Raw genomic sequence first — 25,638 nt, 5'->3', positions numbered from 1 at the left:
AATAGATTTAAATTGCAGCGGTAGTGAAACACGGTATTAAAAAGGCCAGCAGTATGCATGCTGTTTGAGTGCTGGCACTTCACTGCTTTCTACAATGAAGAAAAATACGTGTTAAAAATGTTTAAACGTGTTTTTATTCAACAATTTCAAGACATTTCTGACCTTTCTTCAAGGGTTAAGCATTTTTAGACAGGCGAATTTTCTTCACTCTTGACACGCACGTACGGCCTACCACTTTAAATGGTGGTTCAGCAGCTGACTGACTTGGCTGGTTCTTCAATGCAAGAGTACGCCGTGTTCTGTGACTGAGATAAAAGGCGTCACATTGTTTTTTTGGTGAGTCATGGAAGGAACGTTTTTGTTGGCCAACGCTATCAAGCAGAGAAGTGGAACTGAAACGTTTGTATTGCTTGTGTTGATTCTCTTACTAAACATTAGGCGGGAAGATCTTTAAAGGTCACGCGAGGTCATCCAAGTTTGCTCACGTCTTTCAGTACACACACCAAAACCAGCTGTATTGCTTAGAAATTGGGCAAAATAATTGTACGCTCTTAACCTAAATAATTTAATGATTATTATATGGCGAACATTACTAAAATGTATGAAGTTGTTAATTACCAACACCAAAAAACGAAACTAATGTGAGCCTGGACCATTCTAGGTTTGTTAGGAGTGCGATGTGCTTAGATTAAACGGTCATCACCGATTTATTCGGAAGAAATGATCCAAATCGATCACACAGCGTTTCAATATGGCAAGTCACAATTTCGATGAACTCAACCTTTAGGTGGTTCTGTGCCCCAGAGACAGAAGTATAGAGTGGTATCTCATTCGCAAGCTCAATACACTCCATCGTCCAATACGCTTAAACGTTGCGAAGGCTTACAGATAAGCCTATGCGAAATAGCTTGTAGGCACAGAAACACGACTAGTCAAACTGAAGCCTCCACGAAGATTTTACAGCGAAACCTGCTATAAGATCACAACAAGGGCCGCCGTGTTTGGCGCCGTAGTTGTCCGCTGCCGCCGCCGCCGGTGTCCGTAACCAATATCGTTCGAAATAAGAAAAATTTCCAGGATGGAGCGAGGTTTGAACCTGAGCCCTTTGCGTGGGAGCCCAGTACTCTGCTTCAGAGCCATGCCGGTGCTTGAAAATGATTTGCAAAAAGACCATATACAGGCTTCATGTCGAGAAGGAACCACATTAACATATGTAATGTAGCGTGGTAGAAGAGTAAAATAACGCCGGGAGCGTCACACAACGCGAATTCTGTAACCAGGCGTCACACAATGTGAATTGCGCAACGAGTGGGTTGTTGAATGCTTCCAACCCATTAGAAAGGGCTCCGCCATAATTCTTCATCGTCATCAGCCACAGCATCAACAAAGTGCACATAATGTCTTACAGGTGTTTAGCGGGTACCACGGTTCTCCGCAGAATGACGAAAAATCACATAGTGGCTGCTTCCCTACTTCACAAAAATTATGATGATTTATAGCGTAGTGGGTTCCTCCTAAGTGCACTTGTATTGGTTGCCAAGGAAGCCCATAAGGCTCCCATGATCCTTTTCCTCAGGGCCTTAATAAAGTTAATTACCTCTCTCTATATCTTCCTCACGTTAGCGTATGTTATAAAGCGTGGTGGGAGAGTGAAATAATGACCGGGCGTCACACAATGCGAATTACGTAACTAGTGGTCCTTTAAAGCTTACGACCCATTACAAAAGGCTCAGTCATAATTCTTCATCCTCATCAGCCGTCGCATAAAGAAACTGCACATAATGCCGTACAGATGGTACCTCGCTTCTCCGCAGAATGACGAGTAATGTCGTGGTGGGCGCTTCCCAACTCCACAAAAATTATGATTTGTGCCATAGTGGGTACGTTGCTAGTATACTTGTATTAGTAGCCACAAGAGTGTTTATAACGGGCTCTAGAAATGCCGCTCTTCGAGCTTTCGCTGTGACTGTGCTGCGCTTTCCACGCAGGCCTGGCGTTTTTTTGAAACCGTGCTCATCATGAAATTGCTATTTTCAACTGCTGCCCACACTCTGATGTGGCTATTATGGAAATTACGATGACGCCATTTTCTGCGACTCTAGCGGCGTCCCTAGCTGAACCATGGCCCTTCGCTATGCTCCGCGCGTCTCCTGCCAAACGCGTCAAAATTCTTTCAGGCCACTTACGCTAAGCCCATTTATGTACGTTCAAGGCCATAAAGTAACAAATCATCGCTAGCGCTTTATACACAAGAATAGGTGTGTTTCTTGCGGCGCATCGACGGCTCCAAATCGCTTGAAAAATTAACGAAAAACACGCGTCATTTACTAGGTAATTAATTACCTGCGTGGTATCTTTTTTTTCAGAAAGGAAGATCTGTAGCGCATAGTTTTAAAACGCGAGGTCGATAAGTAAGGTATCACTTGCTCGTGCGAATAATGGTACTTACCCTCCGTGCTAATAGTTCATATTTAGATTGTTCTTACATCTGCACCCTCTCATTGGCTTGCATTAACACAATTGTTCATAGCCAGTGCTGCGAACTGCTAACTCCTGCTCATAGGCGTGCGCATGAGGGGGGGGCTGTGGGGGGGGGGGGAGGTCGCCCGCCCTTCATCATATGAGGAGGTGCCAAATGTGCCCCAGACCTGTCCCGTCATTGTTCAATGTGCACTGTTATGACGATGCAGACTTTTGACGATAATGGCGGCCAATGACCACTGATGTTGCATTGCAAGAGCTCTTTACGTCCCACTTTTAACCCGGAAAGTCGGAGACCGGAGGCAGGCCGTTGAGGGTACCACGCCATCGCTTCCATTTTCATTTCTGCAGGTATCAACTGCGAAGGCTTCTTTCTTTCGAACTCGACTAACGGGGGGGGGGGGGGGGGGGAGGCGCAGCGGTGGGTCTTCACACCCCTTATTGGGGAACCCCGCGCACGCCTGTGCTCCTTCTATAATATCGCTTCAGGGTATTTCACGATTTGTTGGACGCTGGTAAAGAAATAAGTGTACGGAATGCACTCTGCCACGTGTGTACGTTGTTCTCCGAGGAGTGCTTCTCGGAGACATAGTCAGGAGACGCGGGCTCTCGATATTTTTTTAAGCGAAGCTTGTTATATAACTCGCACATTTCGGGGGTGGTGTCGTACGCGAACAACCCGTCGCCGGCGAGCGTACAGAAATGCTGCCCTCGAAGGTGCACGCCGGTCACATGCGCATTTGTATGCGCTGTTTTCCAATAATCGGTGCTCTCTCGATCGTAGGCTTATCGGCGATCAGCCTTTACTGATATGGAAATCTGATTGTTTATTGAGGTCACTTGTCATTTCAGGTTGCCAGATTTCATTGTTGCCTGGATATGAACGCATGACCGTCGTTGTTGCGAGTAGCAACTGAAGTGTTGCGCTGCTAAGCTAGTGGATGAAGGTCCGATTCTCGTCATGGAGGAAAGAGACAGTTAGGAGGGAGCATTTCGCAATGCGATGAAAAGAAAGAAAGAAAGAAAGAAAGAAAGAAAGAAAGAAAGAAAGAAAGAAAGAAAGAAAGAAAGAAAGAAAGAAAGAAAGAAAGAAAGAAAGAAAGAAAGAAAGAAAGAAAGAAAGAAAGGGAAGTGGTAAGTCGGGCACGCGCACGCCAAGCTTAGGTTGACCCCATTTTCCTGATATGGCAAGGGCTCCTGAATGTTTATGTCTTGGGATTGCACAGGCTCACAGTTCCATCCGTGTCACTGGGAACGTTATATGTATACATTACCTCTCGCTAGCAGGATGCTGTATCCACTGCTGCAGTTGGGCACGACAGATTTCCGCCCCATTAAATAACAAAACTCAATACAGCTTCGTACTATAGTAGTGGTGCCAGGCCTGAAGAAACGGGGGAGCTGGGCGGCCTTCCCTGCTTATGTTTATTTTTATCTTTCTCGCCAGTGCGCCGGTATTCTATGCCGGCGCTGACGTAATGCCTTTCGCACCGCCTACGCACCTGTGCGGAGTGGATCGAGGAGTAGAAGGCGGCCAGACGAAGAGCACGCGCAGCCGCGCACGCACCACCTGTGTCCTTCCTAAAGTTATGCAATGGCGAGAATTTTTCGCGCGCCTTTGCGCGGTGCCTTGTAGCCAACCCAGAGTTATGGAAAGGTATCGATTAGTTATCGATTTTAATCGTACATAAAGAGTCTCTACATAAGTGAGAAGAAGACGATGCCTTATTGTGCCAAACATCTTAGTTTGCAACAATCATTGTTGTCTCCTATATGCTATTCGAATGAAGCGAGTAGTCTACAACTGCAGATAAAAAAGAACAAGGTTGATTCTTCCGTCATAGAAATCGGTATAACACGAAAGTGAACCGTGTCTTCACATGAGCATAGTTTATTGTTTATTGTATCTTGATGTACGGGTGCTTGCACAATGTCTACTGATGCTTGGCAGGGCTAGCACCGTTGATGCACCGACGTTGACACCTAGTGGCTCATCTCCATCTCGACGACTAACGCTAAAGATCATGATTTAACTACTGTGGTAGCTGAAAAAATTAACATATAGGTACCTGGACACAGCATATGCTGAATCCCGTCCAAAGATGGCATCAGCAAGCACATAACACTAGTATTCGATATGCACTCTTTCAAAGCGTCGTAATTTTAAGGGAGAAACGCCAAGGTATGCGCTCCCCAGTAATAGGGTAACCCACGCCTGTACTTATACATATACCACACATCGCTTTAGGAACGCGAGAGGCAGTGTTCCTAGCTTGAGCCGTAAACGTGGGAAGGCGTTCCGCTTCCCGCTGGCGTCTCTCTCGCTGCACCGAAAGTTGAAACTAGCGAAGCGCTCACTGTCGGCGCTCGTTAATGTCATGATGCATGCTTCACTTCACCGATCCTAGATGGCGACACAGCTCCCCTCCTCCCGTCACCAAGGTCACTGTGAAAGGGACAAGGCGTGAAAATATATAAGACGCGTTTGTGAAGCATCATGCCCGCGCGTCGGTAGCGCAGTGCGTAGTGCGCCTGGCACCTATCGTCGCGGACCAGGGGTCGTGGGTTTGTAGTCATCAAACTCAATGAAACTTTTTATCTGTGTTTCTTCCTGGTCCCTCGTCCTTTTTTGCGCTGTTAGTAACATTATGCATCACCAACTTGCCCAACGAATCGCTCTCTTTTTCTTCTGGTTTTTCTTTGTCATATGTACCTCAGTGACGTATCTCCGTGACGAAAATACGTCAGTGAAGTCTTGGTGGACCCCGGCATGAAACACTTTCGTTTGCGTGCACCTAAAGACGGTCGCGGAAGAAACTGCAGTTTTTCAAATGCTAACAAAAGTTCAATCCAAACTGATTTACACAGCGCGTGGAATTTGCCAATTTATTATTGCCCATTTGATTTCGCATAGAACGTAAACGACACTCACGACCGTAGGCCGGCAAAAAATGTGGAACTCACTCATATTCACTCATGAAATATATTTTACCCTTAGAGCTCACTCAGACTCAGACTCGCCAAAATTTTCCTCAAGCTGACTCACTCGGACTCCGACTCACTGAATTTTTTAGATGCGAAGCACCTTATGGCGTAGTTCAAACCGATGGTGTGCGGCGTGACCACCCTTACTGCGCATGCGCAATCCCTCTCCACACACCTTCACTCCCCCTCCCCCTCCCCTCTCCTTCTCCACTTCATCTCCCCACTCCCCCTTTCCTCCCCTCTCCCCCCTCTCCACTCCCCTCTGAAATGTGGGCTCGACATGCCAAAACGCTGCTTCGCATCGGCTCATATGGTCCCTTTCAGCGGGACATGGTGTGATTTTTTCTCAGCCGGACTCATTCGGACTCAAACTCACCAAAATATTACTCGCTCGGACTCACTCAGACTCAGACTCACGTCTCTATCTGAGTCTGTGTGAGTCGACTCATCAGTCCGTTAGCGTCTAGTTGGCTTTTTCGACCATGGTGTCAATGCTCTTTAACACCAATATCTCGAATAACTGGGGCTCTACTTGGCGCCTTTTGATCTCGTACCTTCAGATATGAGTTATCAGTGGTTGCAATCCAGTAAGGACAATTTTATTGAAAGAGATGACACATACTAGTTATTTTTTCAAGTACTTTCTATGAAAGAGTTCGCGGAGGGAAATTCACGGCACCTGGCCCCCTCCCCTCTCCCTCGTAATTCATGCCTCTGATCAATAAATATTGAGCTGGCGTATGTATGCTAGTGCTTTGAAGTACGTGTGTATCTACTGGAATGTAAGTTGAGCCGACATGAGGCTGATAGTAATGCTGAAGTTGAATAGATAGCACCATAGGTCGGCAAAAAAGTGTGAAGCTCAATCAGACTTACCCAAGAAATATATCTTGCGCTTAGGGCTCACTGGGACACAGACTCACCAAAATTTTCCTCAAACGGAGTCACTCAGACTCAAACTCACTAAAATTTTCCTCAACCAGACTCACTCGGACTCAGACTCACCAACATATTACTCACCTGGACTCACTCGGACTCAGACTCACGGTTCGATCTGAGTCTGAGTGAGTTTGAGTGAGTCGAATACTATAGGATTAATGAGAGGTGGCAAGTATCGTAATTAAACTTAATAACATGTACAGGCTTGCACACCTGCAACCACTCATGACGACCAGTCGACTCATGAGTGAGTCTGCTGACCTATGCTCACGACACTGGGTCGCACGAGAAATATGTGCTCGTGGTGCATAATGACTAGTGCTTCATGCATGAGAAATACAGGTCAAATACATATATTGTTAAACAAAACGTACTCGTAAGCTAAATACGCGACCATTTCGCTCGCTGACGATGAGGTCATGGCTGGAAGATAACAAGATACAACTAAAGCGACGATGTGAGCAAAAAATAAGGAATAAAAAATCAAATATCGAATGTACGCACAGACATATATCCTAGACAGAGGCACAAAGACCAGACACAGACAAAGACATGGCCTCTCTGTGTTGTAGTCGAGAGGCAAGCACTTTGGAGTATGCTATACGGACCGGTCAACTGTAAACTATTATAAGCAAATGGCCTAGGGAAATGCTCCCAAATAAACTCTGCACAGAGAGCTTGATGTGCAGTACTGAAGTTTCGGAGATCTACGAACTTTCGTGACACACAGCGACGGGACCAGCAACCTGCCTGAAATGTTCATCAAGGTTTTGTTAGTTTTCTCTGTTTGTATCGCCCTACTCCTTCCCCCTGTTCAATTTAGTTAACCAGGTCTATGTATGGGTGTGTTTGACATATAACTTTATATTCCTTAATTTTAGCTTGCATCGCGTCCTCAGATTTTCTGTTAACTTCCTGTAGTGACCTAATTAGCAGTGACACTGGCAAATATTGAGCGTACAAGCACATTTTCGTTTAACGATAAAAACTCACAGAGTTTCTCGTGCATCCATCTAACACGACTCGATGGCAAAAGCCGTATCCATCGTCTTTTTATTCTCAGTTGGTGTATTGATCCTCCCCGGATCTCTCCGAGATATTTCTGCACCTAACGAGGTTTTACACTGCCTCCAGATCCTCCCATGTGGTCTAGTGGGCTCGACTGCTTACCCGAAGGCCGCGGCGACCGCATTTTCGGTGGATGCGAAAATGCTTGAGGCCTGTGTACTTAGATTTAGGTCCACGTTGAAAAAACTTCAGGTTGTCGAAATTTCCGGAGCCTTGAACTACATAATCATATCGCGGTTTTGGGACATCAAACTGCAGCAATCATTATTATCACTGCCTCCAGGAACGGAGGCATTGCAAGGTTTCTGCACCACACCTGGTTTTGCACTGCCCCCACGGTCGGCTCACCTTTGACCAAGCGACAACGTCGTGTGATCACGACATGATGACGTCGCAAATTTTGACAACCTTTGACGTCCTGATGACGTCATATTGTGACATCATTACGTCATGATAATTTTTTGCATAATTTGTGTTGACGCCGCCGACGGTCAATTTTCGTGTTTTATGGGGCATCTAAGGCTTTCGCCTGAATATATGTCTTTGACCTGAAATCACGAGAGCTATTATGATCGCCGCATTTTGAAGTGGGTGTTATCTACATTTAATTGCGTGAACAAGTGCTTGATTTGGGCGAGTTGGTTGTAGTGTACTGGTTGTAGAATTCTAGAGTACGAAAAATATTTTTTTCAGGAGAAATAAAAAATAAGAACATCAGAACCTGCTAATTAAAAGTTTTTTAATGCACACCTAGGATCTTTTTTGTCTGTACTTTGCGTTTTGCATTTGAGGAAGCCAGCGACAAGCCTATTTGTTGAAAAACCGTTAGAGACAGGGTGAATCGATCAGTAAATAAAGTTCCTGCTTTCCAGGGCTGCAATGAACACAGACATCCGGCCAAGGAAAGAATCGGGCTGCGCATTGATTGCTGTGAGAATTTTTCTACAATTTTCCACGTTATGTCATCGTGTGTATGAATGATCCTCTTCTCCGACGGAATATTTCGGCCCAGTTATTCATGTTGGATAAAAAGAATAACAGCGCTTGTGCACTAAGAGTGTGTGTATACCTCGCGGTGTTCAGGTAATGCTTATCGTCAGTGAAAAAAAAAATATTGGTGAGGGGCGATGCATGTAGAGAAGGGTGTTTCAGCTCCACTAACGTAAAACCTGTGGAGGGGCGAAGCATGCAGTGTGCACCGGTGTTTGCCACACCAAAATCACTGCTAATGGACAATGAGGGACAGAAGAAAGATTAGACACAGAGACCCGCAGTCCCCTTTTAGTTAACGTGCATGCTGCGAATATTTATTGTTCAACTACGCACAAGAGAAATCTCCCATCGGCACTACATTGTAGGTCAATATCCAATGCCTATATAGTATACGCGGTGGGCGGTGAACTGTTGTGCAGCGCGAGCAGTCGGTTTTTTCGATCAAGAAACTCGCTAGCAGACGCTGCCCGCGTCGGCATTGTCTCTCGCGGGCGAGGGCGCGTTCTCGTTCCTTGCGAGCTGGTAGTTCAGCGTTCATCGCAGAAAGAGCGTTTCCAAAGTCAATGCGCGCCGTTCGCTCTCTCTCACCACACGGCGAGGGCTGAGCCGGTGGCGCCCTCTCTTGCGCTCAAGCAAATGGACCGTCCCGACAGGAGACGACGATGCGCGATGCGCGCCGACCGACACGCCGATACCCTAAGGTGCTTCGCCCCTAAAGATATTTAGGCTGGATCATGCGCTTGCATTTCTAAACATCTTCGTCCTTTTTGCGTGTGTGAGCTGCCTGGTACGAAGAGTGAAGTGTTCCGAGTTCTGCCATTCTAGCAGCATTTTTTGCACGTTTTACTGCCCTGTTGAGATTTTAAATGTAAAATATCAGAATTGTTTGTGCAGGAAGGGCAATTACAGGCACCTATTATACCGATTGGGATTTCGATAACATAAGTGTGCATTGCGCTGTAAATTGCATGCAATGTGTCCGGCGCTTAGCAGTAAAGAAACACACACCATACTTTTTGCAGACTGTGGAATTAGAGGCTTTGAGGAGGAGCCACTATAAGCATGCAGCTCAGAGGCCTAAAGCATTTGACAGTGCGCCAAACGACAGTCTGTGTATATTGCCTATGAGTCGCTGCTCCGCTTTCCAGTGCTGGAAGCTTTAGATGCAACGTTTCTTAAAAATGTTTTGTGATGTTCTTATGATACTTTGTTCAATTGCTTGCGATAAGCAAAGTGTTGCCTAAATGCTTTGCTGAAGTGAGTACGTATATACGTATATATATAGGTAGATAGATCAACTTTTCGACCAAGTCTAGAACGTGTGGATTGTGATAAAAACACTTTTTATTGCCTGTGAATAAAAGTAGTTATTGAAAGTGATAATCTCTTTTTTCTAGGCCGTTTTCGTGTTACTTCTGGTACCCATCGTCGAAGGTAAGAAAGCTTTATTCAAAGTAACAATGAATGCCACAGAACGTTCGCGTTGTTCAGATGTATCATAAAGGTTGGTTGTGAAGTACGCTTCGGAAGTGTTATGATTAAGGAGCGAATGTTGCGATTAAGGCAAATACCAAATTCATCTAAATCAGTAATTCCACAGGCATGACATATGTTGCAACTGGAAACAAAGCTCACGGCAATGGCGCTATCATGAGTGGACGTCAGACCTAGGTCACCGGATGCCGCTTGAGGCACTTGCACATCGGCTGCGTTGGTTCACTGATATTGTAAGGGAGCTACACGAATCTGCGCAGCTGCACCAACCTATTCCCGCAGTGGTTCGAAGCTCTACCACTTGTCTACATTGCCGCGCAGGCTGTCACTCAAGTCTCACAAGCCCTTGGCTCAGCCGTCACGATGTTGGCACGGCTGTTACCACAGGTCATGATTGCCAGTGCTACCGCGCACAGTTCCGCACCCTGCATTTGAAGTTTGGAATCACCCTAATCGAGATTGTGGTCTATCATACCATCGCAAGTGGACTGATTGAGCGTTTTGACTGCAAGTTTCAGAATTTGTTGACGCCGTGGCTCCGGCTTCGCGCTCCACACGGAGCAGTCGCGACTTACCCTAATCGGTCTTCTGAGCGTTCTTTCCATTGACGCCACCTGCTGCTCGTTGGAGCTTGCCTTTCATGCTACACTATAGTTTCCTTCCTAGTTCTTGAATCATAGCCGCAGGTGCCGGGTGATGCCTATGACAATATGGAGTCACCCTACAAGGCTGTCATGCATACACCCCTTTCACATACGCGTCGGTAACGTTGGCGAGAGGCCTTCGTAAGCCATGCATACTCTTCGCGACTGCAAGCATGTCGCCCTAATAAGTCACGTCATCGAATCGCGGCTAATGTGGTCGAGCGCTACCCAGAGAACTTCATTATTTTCGTGAACTTCCACGCAGACATCATCTTGCTTGCCCTGATCCAGCCCATCTACGTCGCCATCGATGCTGTTTTCGACGCATATGACCAGCTTGAAAACCCAAGCAGCAGAAAAGAATGTGGCCTACCTACTGTTAACCCGCTCAAGTAAAAATAAATCGCTTGTTCATCCACTTTACTGGAGACTGGGGTGAAGGGTTCTTTATGGATTGTTATGACTGACAGTGGCGACGCGTTGTCTCTGAGAGCCGATGGGCGATGCGTTCTCACACGACTCGGGACACCTTGACCCTTCCCAGAAACGGGCTCTCCGCGGCGGAAAGCACCCCACAAAGGGAAGAGAATCTTGCGAGCTCCGATGTACAGCGGAGCGACGTCAAAGCTGGCGCCGCCTTTACAATGGGTCGTTGTGGCTCCTTTGGGATGCTGCGGTGCCGACTTGTCCCGTGTATGTTTTGACAAGAGCAATTATAAGTCGCCGTGAACCCTTTCCTGCTCTTCTGGGGAGAGGCGGAGGAACACGCACGATCTCCCGTCCTCCCGGCTGACCCCCCAAGAGTGTCATTGACCGCAGGAACTCTGCTGCAGCAACGAGTACAACGACCAATTTGCGACAGTGTTATTTGCTGGCGTCTTGGTGGGTGGTGTCGTGTGTGCGATTGGCTACAATCAAGGAGGAGCCAGCCTGAGGGGTTATAACGACGGTGCTGAGTGAGACAAGACGCTCTTGACCCTGGGTTAATCGCTCATTCATATCGCTCGTCGCTGAACTTTTACCTTTTCACTGTGTAAATAAGTGTAGAAAAGGTGCCAGTAAACTTGTTTGTCTTCGTTTTCCCAGCTTGGGAGCATCAGTTCCTCAACCCGGAGACTCAGTCACGCTACCATATGGAGTCCGGGCCCGACGCAACCCTAACGTCGCAACAACTCGTTGCAGCGGTGGGACGGAACTAAACCCGGGTCACAACAGGATATAGGCACGAAACTACAGTAGAAAGAAACGCCTCACCGCAGCCCTAACCATTTATTGTTATGAGAGCATATGAGCAGAGGAAATCTTTGGCTCGAATAATGTGGATGGTTATTTCGCAGGTGACGAGGTCGTAGCGGGGTTCTCTGCGCTGAAATTAGGAATATGCTTGTGCTATAGGCATCTGATCTCGGTTCTGCACACACCATGATTAAATTGTTGCGTCAGGCTCGCCAGCGAGAACGTTGGTCACGTGAGAAAATAAATCGCATCTCACCGTTACCGTTAAATAAATCTCATAAATGCATGTATAGTACACTTCACAAAAAAAATGAAGACATAGTAGAAGTGCCTTCACACGAAGTGTTAGTATTAAGCATGTGAAATATGATGGCTGCTGCATTATTATAATTTCTTCTATTTATTGCAGTCCACCCCATCTGCAAATACGTTCAAAGGCAAGCAGCCATCAACATAAACAGTTTGTATGACGATCCATGCGGGAATATGACGGTACCTTTCCGATCTTTTACAACGAAGCTTATAATTCCAAACGAGTAAGAATTCCTAACCTTGTATTGGACAATCAGAGCTGAAAATTTCGAGTGCTATCAGTATTGCCGTAATACAGTGCTTAGATGGCCTAGGAAATAGCTTCAAGCAAAAAATGCTGCGATTTCACGTCAATAATTTCGCAGCTTATTTGCAGATGCATGTCGACAGTTGCTATATCTACTGGGAACCAGGTGTTGGTATACGCTGAATGCCCCACGCGACCTGGTAGAATGTCACGAAACACATGTTGAAGGAACTGTACACTTTTTCGTAGTACGTAGAGGTCGGATATACTGTTAGTTGACATGAAAATAAGATTTAGACATTTTAAGTGATGACCACACTTTGTGTCGTCCTCCAGAGCAATTCGAATCGGATCTCTCTTGAAAGGATGTTGTTGCGATATCGTCCTGGACACATATTTAAGGGGAACCTTAGGCATTGTTTGCGTATGGTAAAAAAAAAAAAACGCTGCCGATCGGTAGTCGAGGATCTTGAGAACGCGTGAGCCATACATTATAGCGCAGCACGCGGCCTGGAATTTACAATTAATTCTCAATGTCAACTAGAAACCGCTCCCTCTTTCTCGACAAGTCATGCCATAAACCCAAATGACCGTGCCATGAACTCAAAGTCCACGGCCATTGGATGATTTGAGCATCGTGGGCTGCAGAGTTACTACTGCCTCCGCGGGATGCCGCCACATGCCCGCGCGCTCGCTCGCGATCACACTAAAAGTAAGCCGCGCGTTCGAAGAAAAAAAAGAAAGAAAAGAAAGCGCTCAAGGTCAAGACGCGCGCTGACAAACGGTCGTAGCTTTCCCCCCCTTTTCATCTCTCTCTGCGTAGCTTTCAACGCACTCTCTGGTGCGAAAGGAGAGAGAAAGCGCTTACAGCGTGCGACAGATCCCTGCAACTCCGCTCGTGCGTGACGGATCCTAAAAATGTTTGCGGCAGTCGATTTGTGAGGCAATGCACCCTTTTAATGACGCCATTCGATGGTTACTTGGAAAAGTGTTGCAGGGCCCGTTCAACGGAATGCCAGGATATTCAGCCTCCAAGGCCTGTAGAAAGAGTACATCTTTCAGGGCCTCTGGGTATCAAAGTGTGCGGAAGTGGTGTGGCAACCCATCGTCGCTTCTCCTTAGCTCCCCCAAGAGTCAAATGCATTTCACCATCATCACGGTGAATCGCATTACAAATGTGGCATTCATACCGCCACAATGTCGGCCTTCTGACACTAATCATTCTTGTTGCTCCTGAGAGGTATGGTGAAATTTCCGTAGTTCTGAGACAGGCGGCAACAGTATAGTGCTGCGGACGGGAAGCTGGCTAGTATGGGTGTTTTCAGGTTAGATGACAGACTCCACGGCCAAGGAAGCGTGGACGGCATGCGTTGGCCGTGCGTAGGTCGAAATCCTAGATTGAGTATGATTGATAAATAAAGAAAGGGTGTCTTCCCTAACAGTCGTGACTTTGGAGAATGGGGATACACGCAGAATGGTTTAAGGTTCAGAAACCCTTAAAGCTGTGTTTTTGTAGGCTGCCGCATAGTAAAACGAGAGATTAGGCACAGTCCCTCCGAAGTCCTGGTTTCAATTCAATTCAATTCTTTATTTGCAGGCGTGAAACATACAGAAGTATTACTCCGACCTTTACCTCTTCCTTCTTCCTTTTCTGCTGCTACCGATCTCGTGCATTTTCCGCTTTCATATATTACATGTCATATCTTACAGATACAGCATTCCCGGGGTAGTGGATTCGCTGGATTACACTGACGAGCGGAACCACAGTGAAAAGACAACAGCAGGAATCTGCAAGGAAGAGGCGGAGTGGGCAATAATGAATAGCATACAGACCCCATTTAATTTAACCATTAACGTCACTATAAAAGGACTCTCCCGAAAAGCACCGCAGTCGACAAATGTCGAAATTAATCTTAATAATGTGACACGTATTAGGAAAATACTGCGCGAGTGGAACGAAGCCCAAGACAGGCCGCGCAGGAACTGGACGAAGGTAAGGTTTTGCACTTTTTTAAAACGTATGTAGGCCAATGGGGGCGCTGCCTTAAGGAAAGGCTTAAATAACATCATTGGAATGTGCACAAAGCAATACAGGGACATATGACAATTCAATGCCGCTACTGTCGATGCGCCCGAATTTTAACCAATGGGAGGTGCTCAAGATGCACACATCACACCTCACACGAGAAATTATTCAGGCAGATTCTATGCAAGGACTGGCAGCACGTTTATGAGCGCCCCACTTTAGTGCCTGCCTGCGCATGAACACGATTTCTTAATCAGTTCAACCGTGTATCAAAGGTTGATACATGTTCTGTCAATTATGATCGTACGGTCTTCTTTCGGTGTGGCATTTGGTGACATTGCTGATGCTTTGGTGTCGCTAATATTTCATGCAATGGCTAATAACACATTGGAAGAGATAGGCCTGCACGGCTATCTCTTCCTTTTTGCCTGTTGCACTGTACCAGTTTAGGCAAACCAACCTGCACAATCCTCAGCAATAATAGACAACGTTTCTACCTTGCTTGCCTCACCGCATTTCTTGTCCAGTATGGGCCAGCATCATTTATTCTTCATACGCACAAATGATTCATGCGAGTGACGTCTTTTTTTTTATTTCGTGCACGCAGGAATATTACAATTCAGGCATGCAGGTGAGTGCGTAATTCAGCAACGCACGTAGTCATCTAGGAAAATGCAATAATAATTGCATAACCTAATATATTCTTGGGATATGCGACTAATAAATCGGGAGCGATTACTCAAGGTGTCGTCAGGACACCCTAATCTGCAAACATCTGGTACAGTGAAGTAGATGGCGCCAATTGGATAGAATACTACTATGCTAGATGCTCGAGGCGCTGTGCGTTTACCCACTTCGCCTTTCATTGAAAGATATATATAAGGAATGAAGGAAGGAATAGGAGAGAAAGGAAAGGCAGCGATGTTAACCGGTCTAGAAGGACCGGTATGCTACCCTACACTGGGAGAGGGTTGGGGGATATATAAAGATATATATATATATATATATATATATATAGAGAGAGAGAGAGAGAGAGAAGGAGAGCACGCACGCACAAAAAGTCATACACATCTCACAGTCGTGCTAACGTCGTTAGTCTATAACCGCCGGTGCAGGTCTGATGCCTTCAAGAAGTTGAGCACTGCCTTCGTCGCCTTCACCCGCGATGACCTCTCAGGACGACATTCCAGAATGGTTTCTGCCGTCATCGGTCTAGTATCTATACGAGCAAGAGCGACTGCGAGTGATTTTCTCTGCGCGCTGTAGAGAGGACAGTCGCAGAAGATGTGCTGTAGTGTCTCCTCGCTACCACTGTTGTCACAAAACGGGTTGTCAGCCATTTCGATCCGAAAGGAGAAGGACTTTCTGAAAACCACTCTTATCCATAAACGGCAAAGCAGAGTGGCATCATTTCGGCAAAGTCCCGTAGGTGTCTGAAGACGTACTCGTAAAGTGGTCGGGCAGTGGCGGTGGTGGTATTGCAGTCTGCTTGCTGTATTAAAAGTGGAAGAAGTCATTTCTTGTGCGGCCACTCGAAGTTGGCTAGCAGCATCAGTCCTTGATAGGGGTATTGTCTCGAGCCCCTCACCTTCAAGAGCTGATCGAGCAGCATTGTCGGCGTGTTCATTGCCTATCAGGCGGCAGTGACTTGGCAGCCACTGAAATGTCACGTGGTGTCCTTTCTCTAACGAAGTATGGAGGAGATATCTAACCTCGAAGACCAACTGCTCGTATGGTCCGTGCCGCAGGGCTGAAGCAAAGATTGTAGGGCTGCCTTCAAATCGCAGAAGACTGACCATTGTTGAGGCTGTTCGCGGTTGACTACACAAAGTGCAGAGCGAAGAGCGGCAAGTTCTGCTGCCGTCGATGTCGTTGGGTGGTCTCTCTTGAAACTGACGGTAATAGCATTCGCTGGGACGACCACTGCTCCGGACGAACACTGGAGGGTAGTTGACCCATCGGTATAAACATGCACGTGATCAGCGTACTTCTTGTGCAAAAGAATCAGAGATAGCTGTTTCAGCACTGGAGATGAGAGCTCAGATTTTTTTCTGATTCCCGTTACGCTGAGGTGCACTTCAGATCCAATGAAGCACCAAGGAGGTATCGCTGGCTTCGATGCGGGGCTGAAGCCTGACGGAAGGTGGGCAGAATGGTTTGCAATCGTTGCACAATACGATGCCCGGGGTCAGGGGCGTAGCCAGAAATTTTTTTCGGGGGGGGGGGGGGGTCAACCATACATTATGTATGTTCACGCGTGCGTTTGTATGTGTGCGTGCATATATACGAAAGCAAAATTGAAAACTTTCGGGGGGGGTTTGAACCCCCCCCCAACCCCCCCCCCCCCTTGGCTACGCCCCTGCCTGGGGTCTTTCTGAAGGCAATGTTGCAAGGTGGTGGCAATGTGCCCGGGAAAAATGCCTGATATGAGATCTCAAGGCTTCCACCGCAATGCGCGTTTGCATAGGTTGGTCCCGTGCGATGGAAATAGTGGCTTCAGTCGACGCGCATTTTGGCAAGCCAAGGCAAATTCTGAGAGCCTGAGCTTGTACAGCCTGCAGAGTGCGAATATTTGTCTTGCATGTATTAGTCAGTACAGGCAGAGTATATATAAAAATACCGAGAAACAGTGATCTGTACAGTTCCAGCATTGCGTCTACCGACATCCCCAGGCTTTTCCACCCAGGAACTTGAACAGCTGGGAGATTGCTGTCAGGCGCTGTTTCACGTAAGACACATGCGGGCTCCAAGGAAGGTATCCTTACTCCCAGTGGTAATAAAGATACCCAAGCCATCCTGGGGCTCGACCTTCGCGGTGCGTTCAACAATATAGATCATGGCTGTATCTTACGCGAATTAGACAAGATTAACTGTGGCAAGAAAATGTATGACTATATCCGTGAATTCCTTACCAACCGCACGGCTATCATTAGTCTCAATGACCAAAATTCGCCCCCAATCACCCTAGGTAGCTTTGGCACACCTCAGGGATCTGTGCTCTCACCGTTCCTCTTTAACATAGCCATGAGGTCTATTTCTGAGTCGCTGGCCGACATACCGGATCTTCAATATTCTTTATATGCAGATGACATTACCATATGGATGAAGGGTGGATCCGATGGCTACATTCAAGATACCTTACAAGAGGCCGCAGATGTGGTGGCTACGACAGCTGGGCTTATTTAGCTCGCCAGATAAATCTGAGCTGTTACTTATCTCAGCTAATAAGCGCGACAGACCCAGTATTCAGATAAACTTGAATGGGAAGGAAGTTCCCATTGTAGACAAAATACGTGTACTAGGCATGCACATTCAATCTAACAAACTGAACACTTACACACTTCAAACGGCTGCTGCGAGCGTTGACCACACAACACGGCTTATAGGAAGGGTCTCGAATAAGCACGGTGGTCTTCGCGAAGCAGATTTAATAAGACTTGTACAAGCATTTGCCATCAGTAAAATCACATTCTCCCTCCCTTATCTTCACCTCACAAGGCCTGAGGAAGATAAGGTTAATTCACTAATACGCAAGCTATACAAGTTTGCCCTTGGAGTGTCAAGTACAGCCTCTACTGAGAAACTTTTGGCTACAGGCACATTGAATACCTTTAGTGAGCTCGCAGAAGCCCACCTGACAGCTCAGTACCAACGCTTATCGAACACCCACACTGGTAGACATATTTTGAACTCCCTAAATATTACCCAGCACCGATGACCAAAGAGAAATGTAATATTCCCCATCAGATTCATGAGAACTTTAATATCCCTCCTCTCCCTAAAAATATGCATCCTGTTCATCACGAGCATAGAAGGCAATAACAAGCTAAATCTCTACAGAAAAAGTTCTTTAACTCCAAAGGTGTGGTCTATGTCGACGCCGCAGAGTATCCGTGTGGACAGAAATTCGCTTTATCAGTTGTTAACTCCACTGGCAGTGTTGCAACGGCAGCATCCATTCGAGCCTCGTCTTCGGAGGAAGCGGAGGAGGCCGCGGTGGCACTCGCCGCAACAATTGCTAATTCGTCTCTCATTGTAAATGACTCAAAAACTGCCATATACAACTTCGGAGCGGGTAGGGTTTGTAGGACAGCCCTAGCCATTCTCTCTCGTAATCCGCCATCCCAACTTGTTACATTAATCTGGACACCAGCTCACGCAGGCCTAATTGGTAATGAGGCGGCTCATGCAAGCGCTCGAGCTTTCACGATCCGAGCGCAGGCTAGGCTAGGGGACGCTTCAGAAACCAATAATCTTCCTCCTGCATTTACCTCTAAGGACAGATTGGTTACGTACCACGACATTTGCGGGCATTACCGCCTAGGTCGCCAAACCCTCCCGCCTTTACTACGTCGGTCCTCACGCAGCCGCGAGGTTCTATGGCGTAGACTACAAACCCGCACTTTTCTTTCCCCTGTCTTACGCCACAAAATTTACCCCGGGATGTACCCTAATTCGCACTGCAAGTTTTGTTCTGTCAGGCGAGCGGACATTAACCACATTATGTGGCAATGCAAACGTCACTCCCCTCCCCAGAGCCTTCGTAAACAATTAAGTAGTCAGGAGCTGTGGGAGGCTGCCATGCGCAGCTACAACCCCGCACTTCAGGGGGCTATCCTGAGGTGGGCTGAGGTGCTAGAGGAGGCCTACCGCGAGTAGGATCCCTCGCCTTCATCTCGCAGCCCCTTTCCCTTAAGATGGGATAAATAAAGTTATTTCTCTCTCTCTCCAAGGAAGGTCTCTGTCTATGATTATAGCCAGAAATTTGTGGTTTCGGGCATAAGCAATGGTCCGCCTTTCAAAAGAAATAAAGTTGAGATAGTTGGTAAGGATCCATCATACAAGAGAGAGAGAGAGATGTTTTACTGAAAAGCCTGAGCATTCGCTTGACATGCTCCTCCAGGTGCTGGGTGATGATTATGATATCGAAAATAGGTGTGTAAACACGGACACAAGAAAGGAGATAAAGACAACACAACCGTCGACATAGGATTTCGCGACAGTCAAATATTGACGCGTGAGCAGGGCTACGGCATAGTTCAGGGGAGCAGCCAAAGGTGACACAAGACCTGCAGGTACACAAGACCTGCAGGTGCATGACCTAGTGCACTTGCTCCTTGAACTAAACTCTGTATCGATGGCATTAACGTAGATGGGGCAGTTGTAAGGGTATAAGGCATAAGGGACAGCTGGCGCTCGACCTCCTCGCATACGAACTGCTTTATATATTGCAGTAATGCACAGTGGTACACCGCAATGCTAGCAAACGTTAAAGCGCAGATCGTTGCACATGGCGCCCTGGCGCCACGAGTAAAGTCACGTTCCTTCCAGAATTGTTCATGTATTTGACACAGCTGGATTAAGTCCGCTACCGTATGCGGGTTCTTGGCGACGCGCAGCGGAAATGCGTCGTCAATGATACCTTTCAAGATGTGTTAGATCCTGTCGGCATCCTTCATGGACGCTTGCAAAGGTCGAACACATCTTCAATGTAGCTGGTGCTTTTTTGGCCATTTTGCTGAGCTCGAGCTTGCAAACGCTGTTCGGCTCCTAACTTGCGAAGTCCTGCACGACCGAACAGACCCGCCAACGCCGTTCAGAAGGGCACCATGTGGGACGGTCTTTCTTGTGGTTACGGTACCACAGACTCGCAGCGTCGGTTACAGAAAAATGGACGACGGTAAGCTTGTGCGCATCGTCCCATTTGTTATGCTTGCTCACCCGATCGTATTCATTGAGCTTCCACGTCCTTATCATCGATACCACTGAATGAAGCGGTCGCGTTGCCGAAGGCGGCCAGAACAGACAACAGTGGAAGGGCAATCGCCGCAGGACCTGTGCGAGGAAGCATCTCTCCCGCTTTTTTTTTTATTGATAGGATGTGAAATAGGTGTTGGCGCACAAGTAAGGCGCCGTCGACTCCTTAGCTTTTCAATTGATCCAGCATACAACACAACAAACACACAAACAGTAATACATGAAAGAAAAAATAAGACAAACAAACACACATATGTCAAACAACATCATCACAGCCCTACTGCGCTGGTGCTCACGCGACGCCGCATAGACGACGTGGACTAACTAAAAGCGCCGCTCGGCCGCTCACGTAGTTTCCTATCTCATCGAACATATCTTGTAGACCTCGCGCAGCCTTGAAACACAGACATTTCAGGCTTTCGCCTTAAAATTAGGCGGCTGTAGTGGTCCTAATTACTTTAGTAGGGGCGTCCATCTGGTAGTCAGCTGATGATACTAAAAATTGTACTCTCGGAATGCACAGAAAACTTGCTAGAATGAAACGTCCATACTAACTACGACATTATTATCTTCCACTGCATCCTGATTTCATCGATTAGAGTTACTCGGTGGCACTATGCGCACACTCGAGCGCCTTTGTTACTCCTTTTTTTCCCAGAGAAATAATACGTTGGAATAATTTACGTCTTGACATATTCTAAACAGAATATTTAGCTGCAATTATAGGGGAACTCATTTTAGAGCGATACTTCTCCAGGTACAAACGCAGAAAACGGCTCGTTCCGTAAATGTTACACTCAAGCTCAGCAAATCTTGCCAGCGTCTCTGACCGGTGTCAGTGCCTCAGAAAATGGTTTACGCATCGCCCGAGAGATGGCGCGAAATTCTCCCCGGTAATAAAGTCACTGGAACCCCCGGGAAATGTACCGCATTCGTTTTCTCTTCGCTGCCCTTTTCTCTCCCCGCCAGGGTTGCCAGGTTCGGCTATTTTGCGCCAATTTGGCTACATTTTTAGGCCAGTGGCGGCAGAAAGAAAAGTCTTGGCTACTTGGCTACTTTATGGCTAGTTTCTTTTTTCCTCGATTTGAAACAAGTTATCAATATCTTGGAACGTCACTGCTGTTGGCGTGCGAGTAATTGCGGTATTGAAGCATCGTGACCAAAGCGGGTTTCGAGCTCCCAAAATTGAATTTGGCCCTTGAATTGCAGAAAACAGTGTTTTGGATGCGTGGCTGGGTTTGGGGGGAAAGCTATTGCATGGGGCCTCATTTCGCAGAGCTCATACTGCTGAACGCGACATCAAAGTGAAATTAGAAGTGAACAGGACAATCGAAAGCGCTCCAAATCAAGGGCCCTCTGTACTCACTCACTGACATAAAAATGAGATATCCGACGAAATTTCTGCGTTATTTCTTAGAATTAGGTACCTACTGTGACTCTGAACTATTAACTGCTCGGGCTTCGTCATCACGCGAGAAACGATCATGGAAGTCATTACAATGTATACCTCAATCCCAGAAACTGTGTTTTTCAGCATACGTCATGCAGTACTCATTTTTTTTTTCGCCAGAAGACTGATACTTCTAGTCCTTTTAAGAAAAGTCACGCAGGACGCGGGAACAGAGGGCCATTTCTGCAACAGTGCAAGAAGCTTCGTCAATCCCGCCAAGGTCTCGGCTGCTGACTCGAAGGTCGCGAGATCGGATCCCCGCCGCGGCGGCCGAATTTCGATGGAGGCAAAATGCTAGAGGACCTTGCATTTGGATTTAGGTGCACGTTAAAGCACACCAGACGGTCAAAATTTTCGGAGCCCTTCACTACGACGTCCCTCATAGTCATATCGTGGTTTTAAGACGTAAACCCCGAACAATCATTATTAGGCTTCGTCATTTTGCACAAAATGCGTGCTAAAGTTAACAATTTATGCTTTCATCTCAACAATTCTGATTTTGAAGGGTTCTAGCGTTACTTATTTATGTTTATGCCAAAAGGCGCTTGCATTGAGTAATTCAAATAAAGACATCGCAGTAGTTTGACACATGCGTGGCTACTTTTGGCAATCTTTGCTGCGCTTAGCTCAAGTTGGCTACCTTTTGGCTAGTTTTCCCACTTTCTCTGCTATTTTCTGTCTTTTCGACCTGGCACCCTTGCTCCCCCCTCCGTCCCCCTCACGCACGCGCTAGCAGGTTCGTTTTCCGTGGTCACGTGATCATCTAGCTCCATAAATGGTCCTACTCACTCACATCCCTTGTTTCTCCCGGCCGCCGAAGCATGGTGACTTGGAGGGCGATTGTTTTTATAGCTTGAGAAAAGCGTACACGAACTTTACGGTATCGTTCCGACGCTTCATCGCTGACAAGCCTATAAAGAGTTCGAAGAATGCGTGGGTGCTGCGCTTTTGAATGCAGCAACCAGCGAGAAGCGGGCAAAACGCGCTTTGCTAATCCGAGGGGGAAAAAGACGCCGAATGACGGGTTGTGTGGTCGCACAGAATACGGCAGGAGAAATTCTGTTCCCACAATTCATACCCTGTCTTGTGGGGTAAAACTGATTTAGTATTCGCAAATGTTGCCGCGGGTAATGTTTGCGTCGCCCCTGTACTAGTGCAGCGTGTTTCGCGTGGTTGCCGGAGGAGGTTCATGCACGATAACATTGCCGGGCAGCTATTATTATGTTTGGAGTAAAACTGACACCTTTGCGCTCACAGATAACACTCAGCGCGCCACGGAAACTGAGTGCTATATTTCCACTGCAATCATTTTCCAATAGGCTCACTTTTGATGGCAGGTTTTTTTGACGTGCATGTTGTTGCTCGTATTCATATATCTGCAATGCAGCATGCACCGAGCTACGAATTCTTTGTGAACGTTCACCGCATATTCTTTTTATATATAACAAGATGTATGTGGCATACCTGTTCTTAAAGCCCCTGAAAGCAAATGGCAAGCTCATTTTTTGAATGACAAGAGGTGTGTATGTTGTCTAGGGTGTCGGCTTTAGTCCTATTTATTAGCTTCACGAAAAAGCCGCCCTGATGCATATCTAGTAACTGTTTGTTAAGGTTTGCCGTAAGGAAAAAAATGCGGAGCTGCTCAAACCCCCCCCCCCAAAAAAAAAGAAAAGCAAGAAAAAAACAAAAAACAAACGCGCCTTCAAAAGCATCAGTACGCGTGCAGCTGTGGCGAAGTTGGCGCAAAACAAATCTCAGAAAGGTCACTGCGCATCTGTTGTATGGCTGCATGTAGTTTAACATCTCCGTACGCCTGCACGTCACGTATTCTAGCATGCATCGAGTCGATCAGAAGAAATGTGAACAGCGCAGCACCCGCGTACGCTGTTCACATTTGTTTTCATTGCGCTCTCACCTGCGTCCGAATCATAATTATTTGCATCATGCGCGTCTCTAGTTTGTTTTATTAACAGATAGGCTACAAGCGCTTAAACATAAATGCCTACAGCAGAGCACGTAAGTGCCACGCGGTTCGCATTTCTTTCATCGCGTTAGTATACGCGTGTATGCATGCGTAGGAAGTGAAAACTGCCTCTATTTCTTGCCCAATCATTTAGAGAACAATGGTATGCTTCATTCGGCGCTGCAAAAGCGCACGCAATTCGCAAAAAGCGTGTTATTCCGCGTAAAATCAACACCACGCAGCCGCAGCTTCGGCCGTGCTGGAACAAATATGACGGTGGGCCGGACGGTCGCGGTACTTTTAGGGGCGAAGCTCCTTAAGGCGGCACCCGTTCGTCCCTCGTCGGGGTCGTAGTAGTGAGTAACAAGTCTTACCCTTTGACCTCCAAGGTGGTGCCGGTGGGAGATTTCTCCTGTGCGTTGTTGAACAATAAAAAATTCGCAGCGTGCGCGTTAACTAAAAGCCGAATTCTTCTGTCTCTGTAGAAGTGTAAGTGTTAGCTAAAAGCCGACTTCTTCTGTCTCTCATTCCCATTAGCAGCCATTGTTTACCTCCAAGGTAGTGCCTGGTGAGATTTCTCCTGTGCGTGATTAAACAATAAAAATTTTGTTCAAAACGCCGTTGATTGATGAAATAAACCAACGAAAGACGCCAGATGTTTTGTAAAAACAAAACGAAAGAACGCCAGATGTTTCTAAAGCAAAACGAAAAAGACGCCAGCTGCTTAACGAAAGACGCAAGGTGTTTTCTAAAGCAATGGTTTTCTAAACAATGAAAATTCACAGCGTACATGTAAAATTAAAGTGAGCTGCAAGTCGTCATAACTCATCGAACCTTTAGTATAAACGCGCCCGATCTCACGTCGGTGATGATGTACTGGGCAGAATTCACGGAAGATTCACGGTTTACCGATGAACCTCCGCAGCTTCGCCCACTCATCATCATTCACTCCGTGGATATGCTGTGATTTTTTTTAGTTTCACTGATTTTACCTGATGACTTCGCGCCGCGGTATTGGCGGCATATTATCGCGTTGATCACATGCTTAGTTCCAAGCGCCTGGCGTTTCGTCGCAACGCCGTCAAAGAGCTTCAGCAAAACGGTTCGCGAAAACGAACAGCGGTTGAAGGTCACTTTTTCATGCCGCAACCACCAGAAGTGCTAGCGGCACCAAATTGACTGCGCGGTGGCAGCGAGAGTGCCGAGGGTGTTGAGGAGCGTCGATGTCTTGTGGTGCAATTGTAGATGCGGTAGTTGTTGCTACAAGAGGGTCCGTCTGGCGGGCGCTTCGCGAGATCCAGGCGTGGAGGAAGAAGGACCAACGGGGACGTCGAACCGTGAGGCTCACAATAGGTTTAAGGCTAAATATCTGCAAACCAGCGGTCTCGTCATTACCCAAAGCAAGCAAAACTGAGTTATCGCTCGACAGACTTGGCTTAACCGCGTTCAACCATAATTATTTGTAGAAGTGGTATGTGAAAATAGAGAGTGTATATAGTCTATAGTGTATGTGTAGCGATCGTCGGTGCTTGTTTGTGTGTGGATTGTTCTCTTTTCTATCTTGAGTTCTGTTTCGAATATTTTCTTCCTTATTATTTCACCAGATTTAGTTGATGTAGAGTATAACTTACTATCCTTGTATAATTGTAGCACAAATTGCGTGTTGTAATTGTACCCATTCCTACGAGGGAAAAGCGTAAGTTCTAAGCAATATTTATGAATGGACAATTAAAACATATGTTGATACATGCCGTGAATTTTAACAGAGAACGCCGCCTAATGATGTTTCCTCTTTTTGTAGACTTGCACTTTCTCTGCTACCGTCGTTTTCAATGAGAGCTTTGTGGAGGAACTAAAAAAGAACAAGGAAAATTATACCGGGTACGAGCCGAATTTCTGCAAAAACGAAAGTACTACAATAATGGAAAAGGCTGAAGGAAAACTGAAATACGAAGTTTGGGGGAAATATAGACAGCGAGTGTTCTGCTACCCCCCATCAATACCAACTGCAAAAGGTTGTTCATGAAAATCTCATTAAATGTT

At 46.7% G+C, this 25,638-nt stretch overlaps 1 protein-coding gene across 1 annotated transcript; it reads left to right on the top strand.

The window, feature by feature from the left end:
* Window positions 1-325: 325 nt before the first annotated feature.
* LOC119400814 (uncharacterized) lies at window positions 326-25,638 on the top strand. Its single transcript, XM_037667752.2, has 6 exons — window positions 326-399; window positions 8,346-8,403; window positions 9,864-9,900; window positions 12,250-12,376; window positions 14,110-14,392; window positions 25,397-25,638. Exons 1-6 carry the CDS (start codon window positions 344-346, stop codon window positions 25,619-25,621), a joined length of 786 nt encoding a protein of 261 aa, XP_037523680.1. The 5' UTR covers window positions 326-343; the 3' UTR covers window positions 25,622-25,638.

This window comes from Rhipicephalus sanguineus, chromosome 7 (assembly GCF_013339695.2).
Source record: "Rhipicephalus sanguineus isolate Rsan-2018 chromosome 7, BIME_Rsan_1.4, whole genome shotgun sequence".
NCBI classification, from domain to species: Eukaryota; Metazoa; Arthropoda; class Arachnida; order Ixodida; family Ixodidae; genus Rhipicephalus; species Rhipicephalus sanguineus.
Note: the sequence above shows the minus strand (reverse complement) of the source record. Positions and strands in the feature narration are given on the sequence as shown.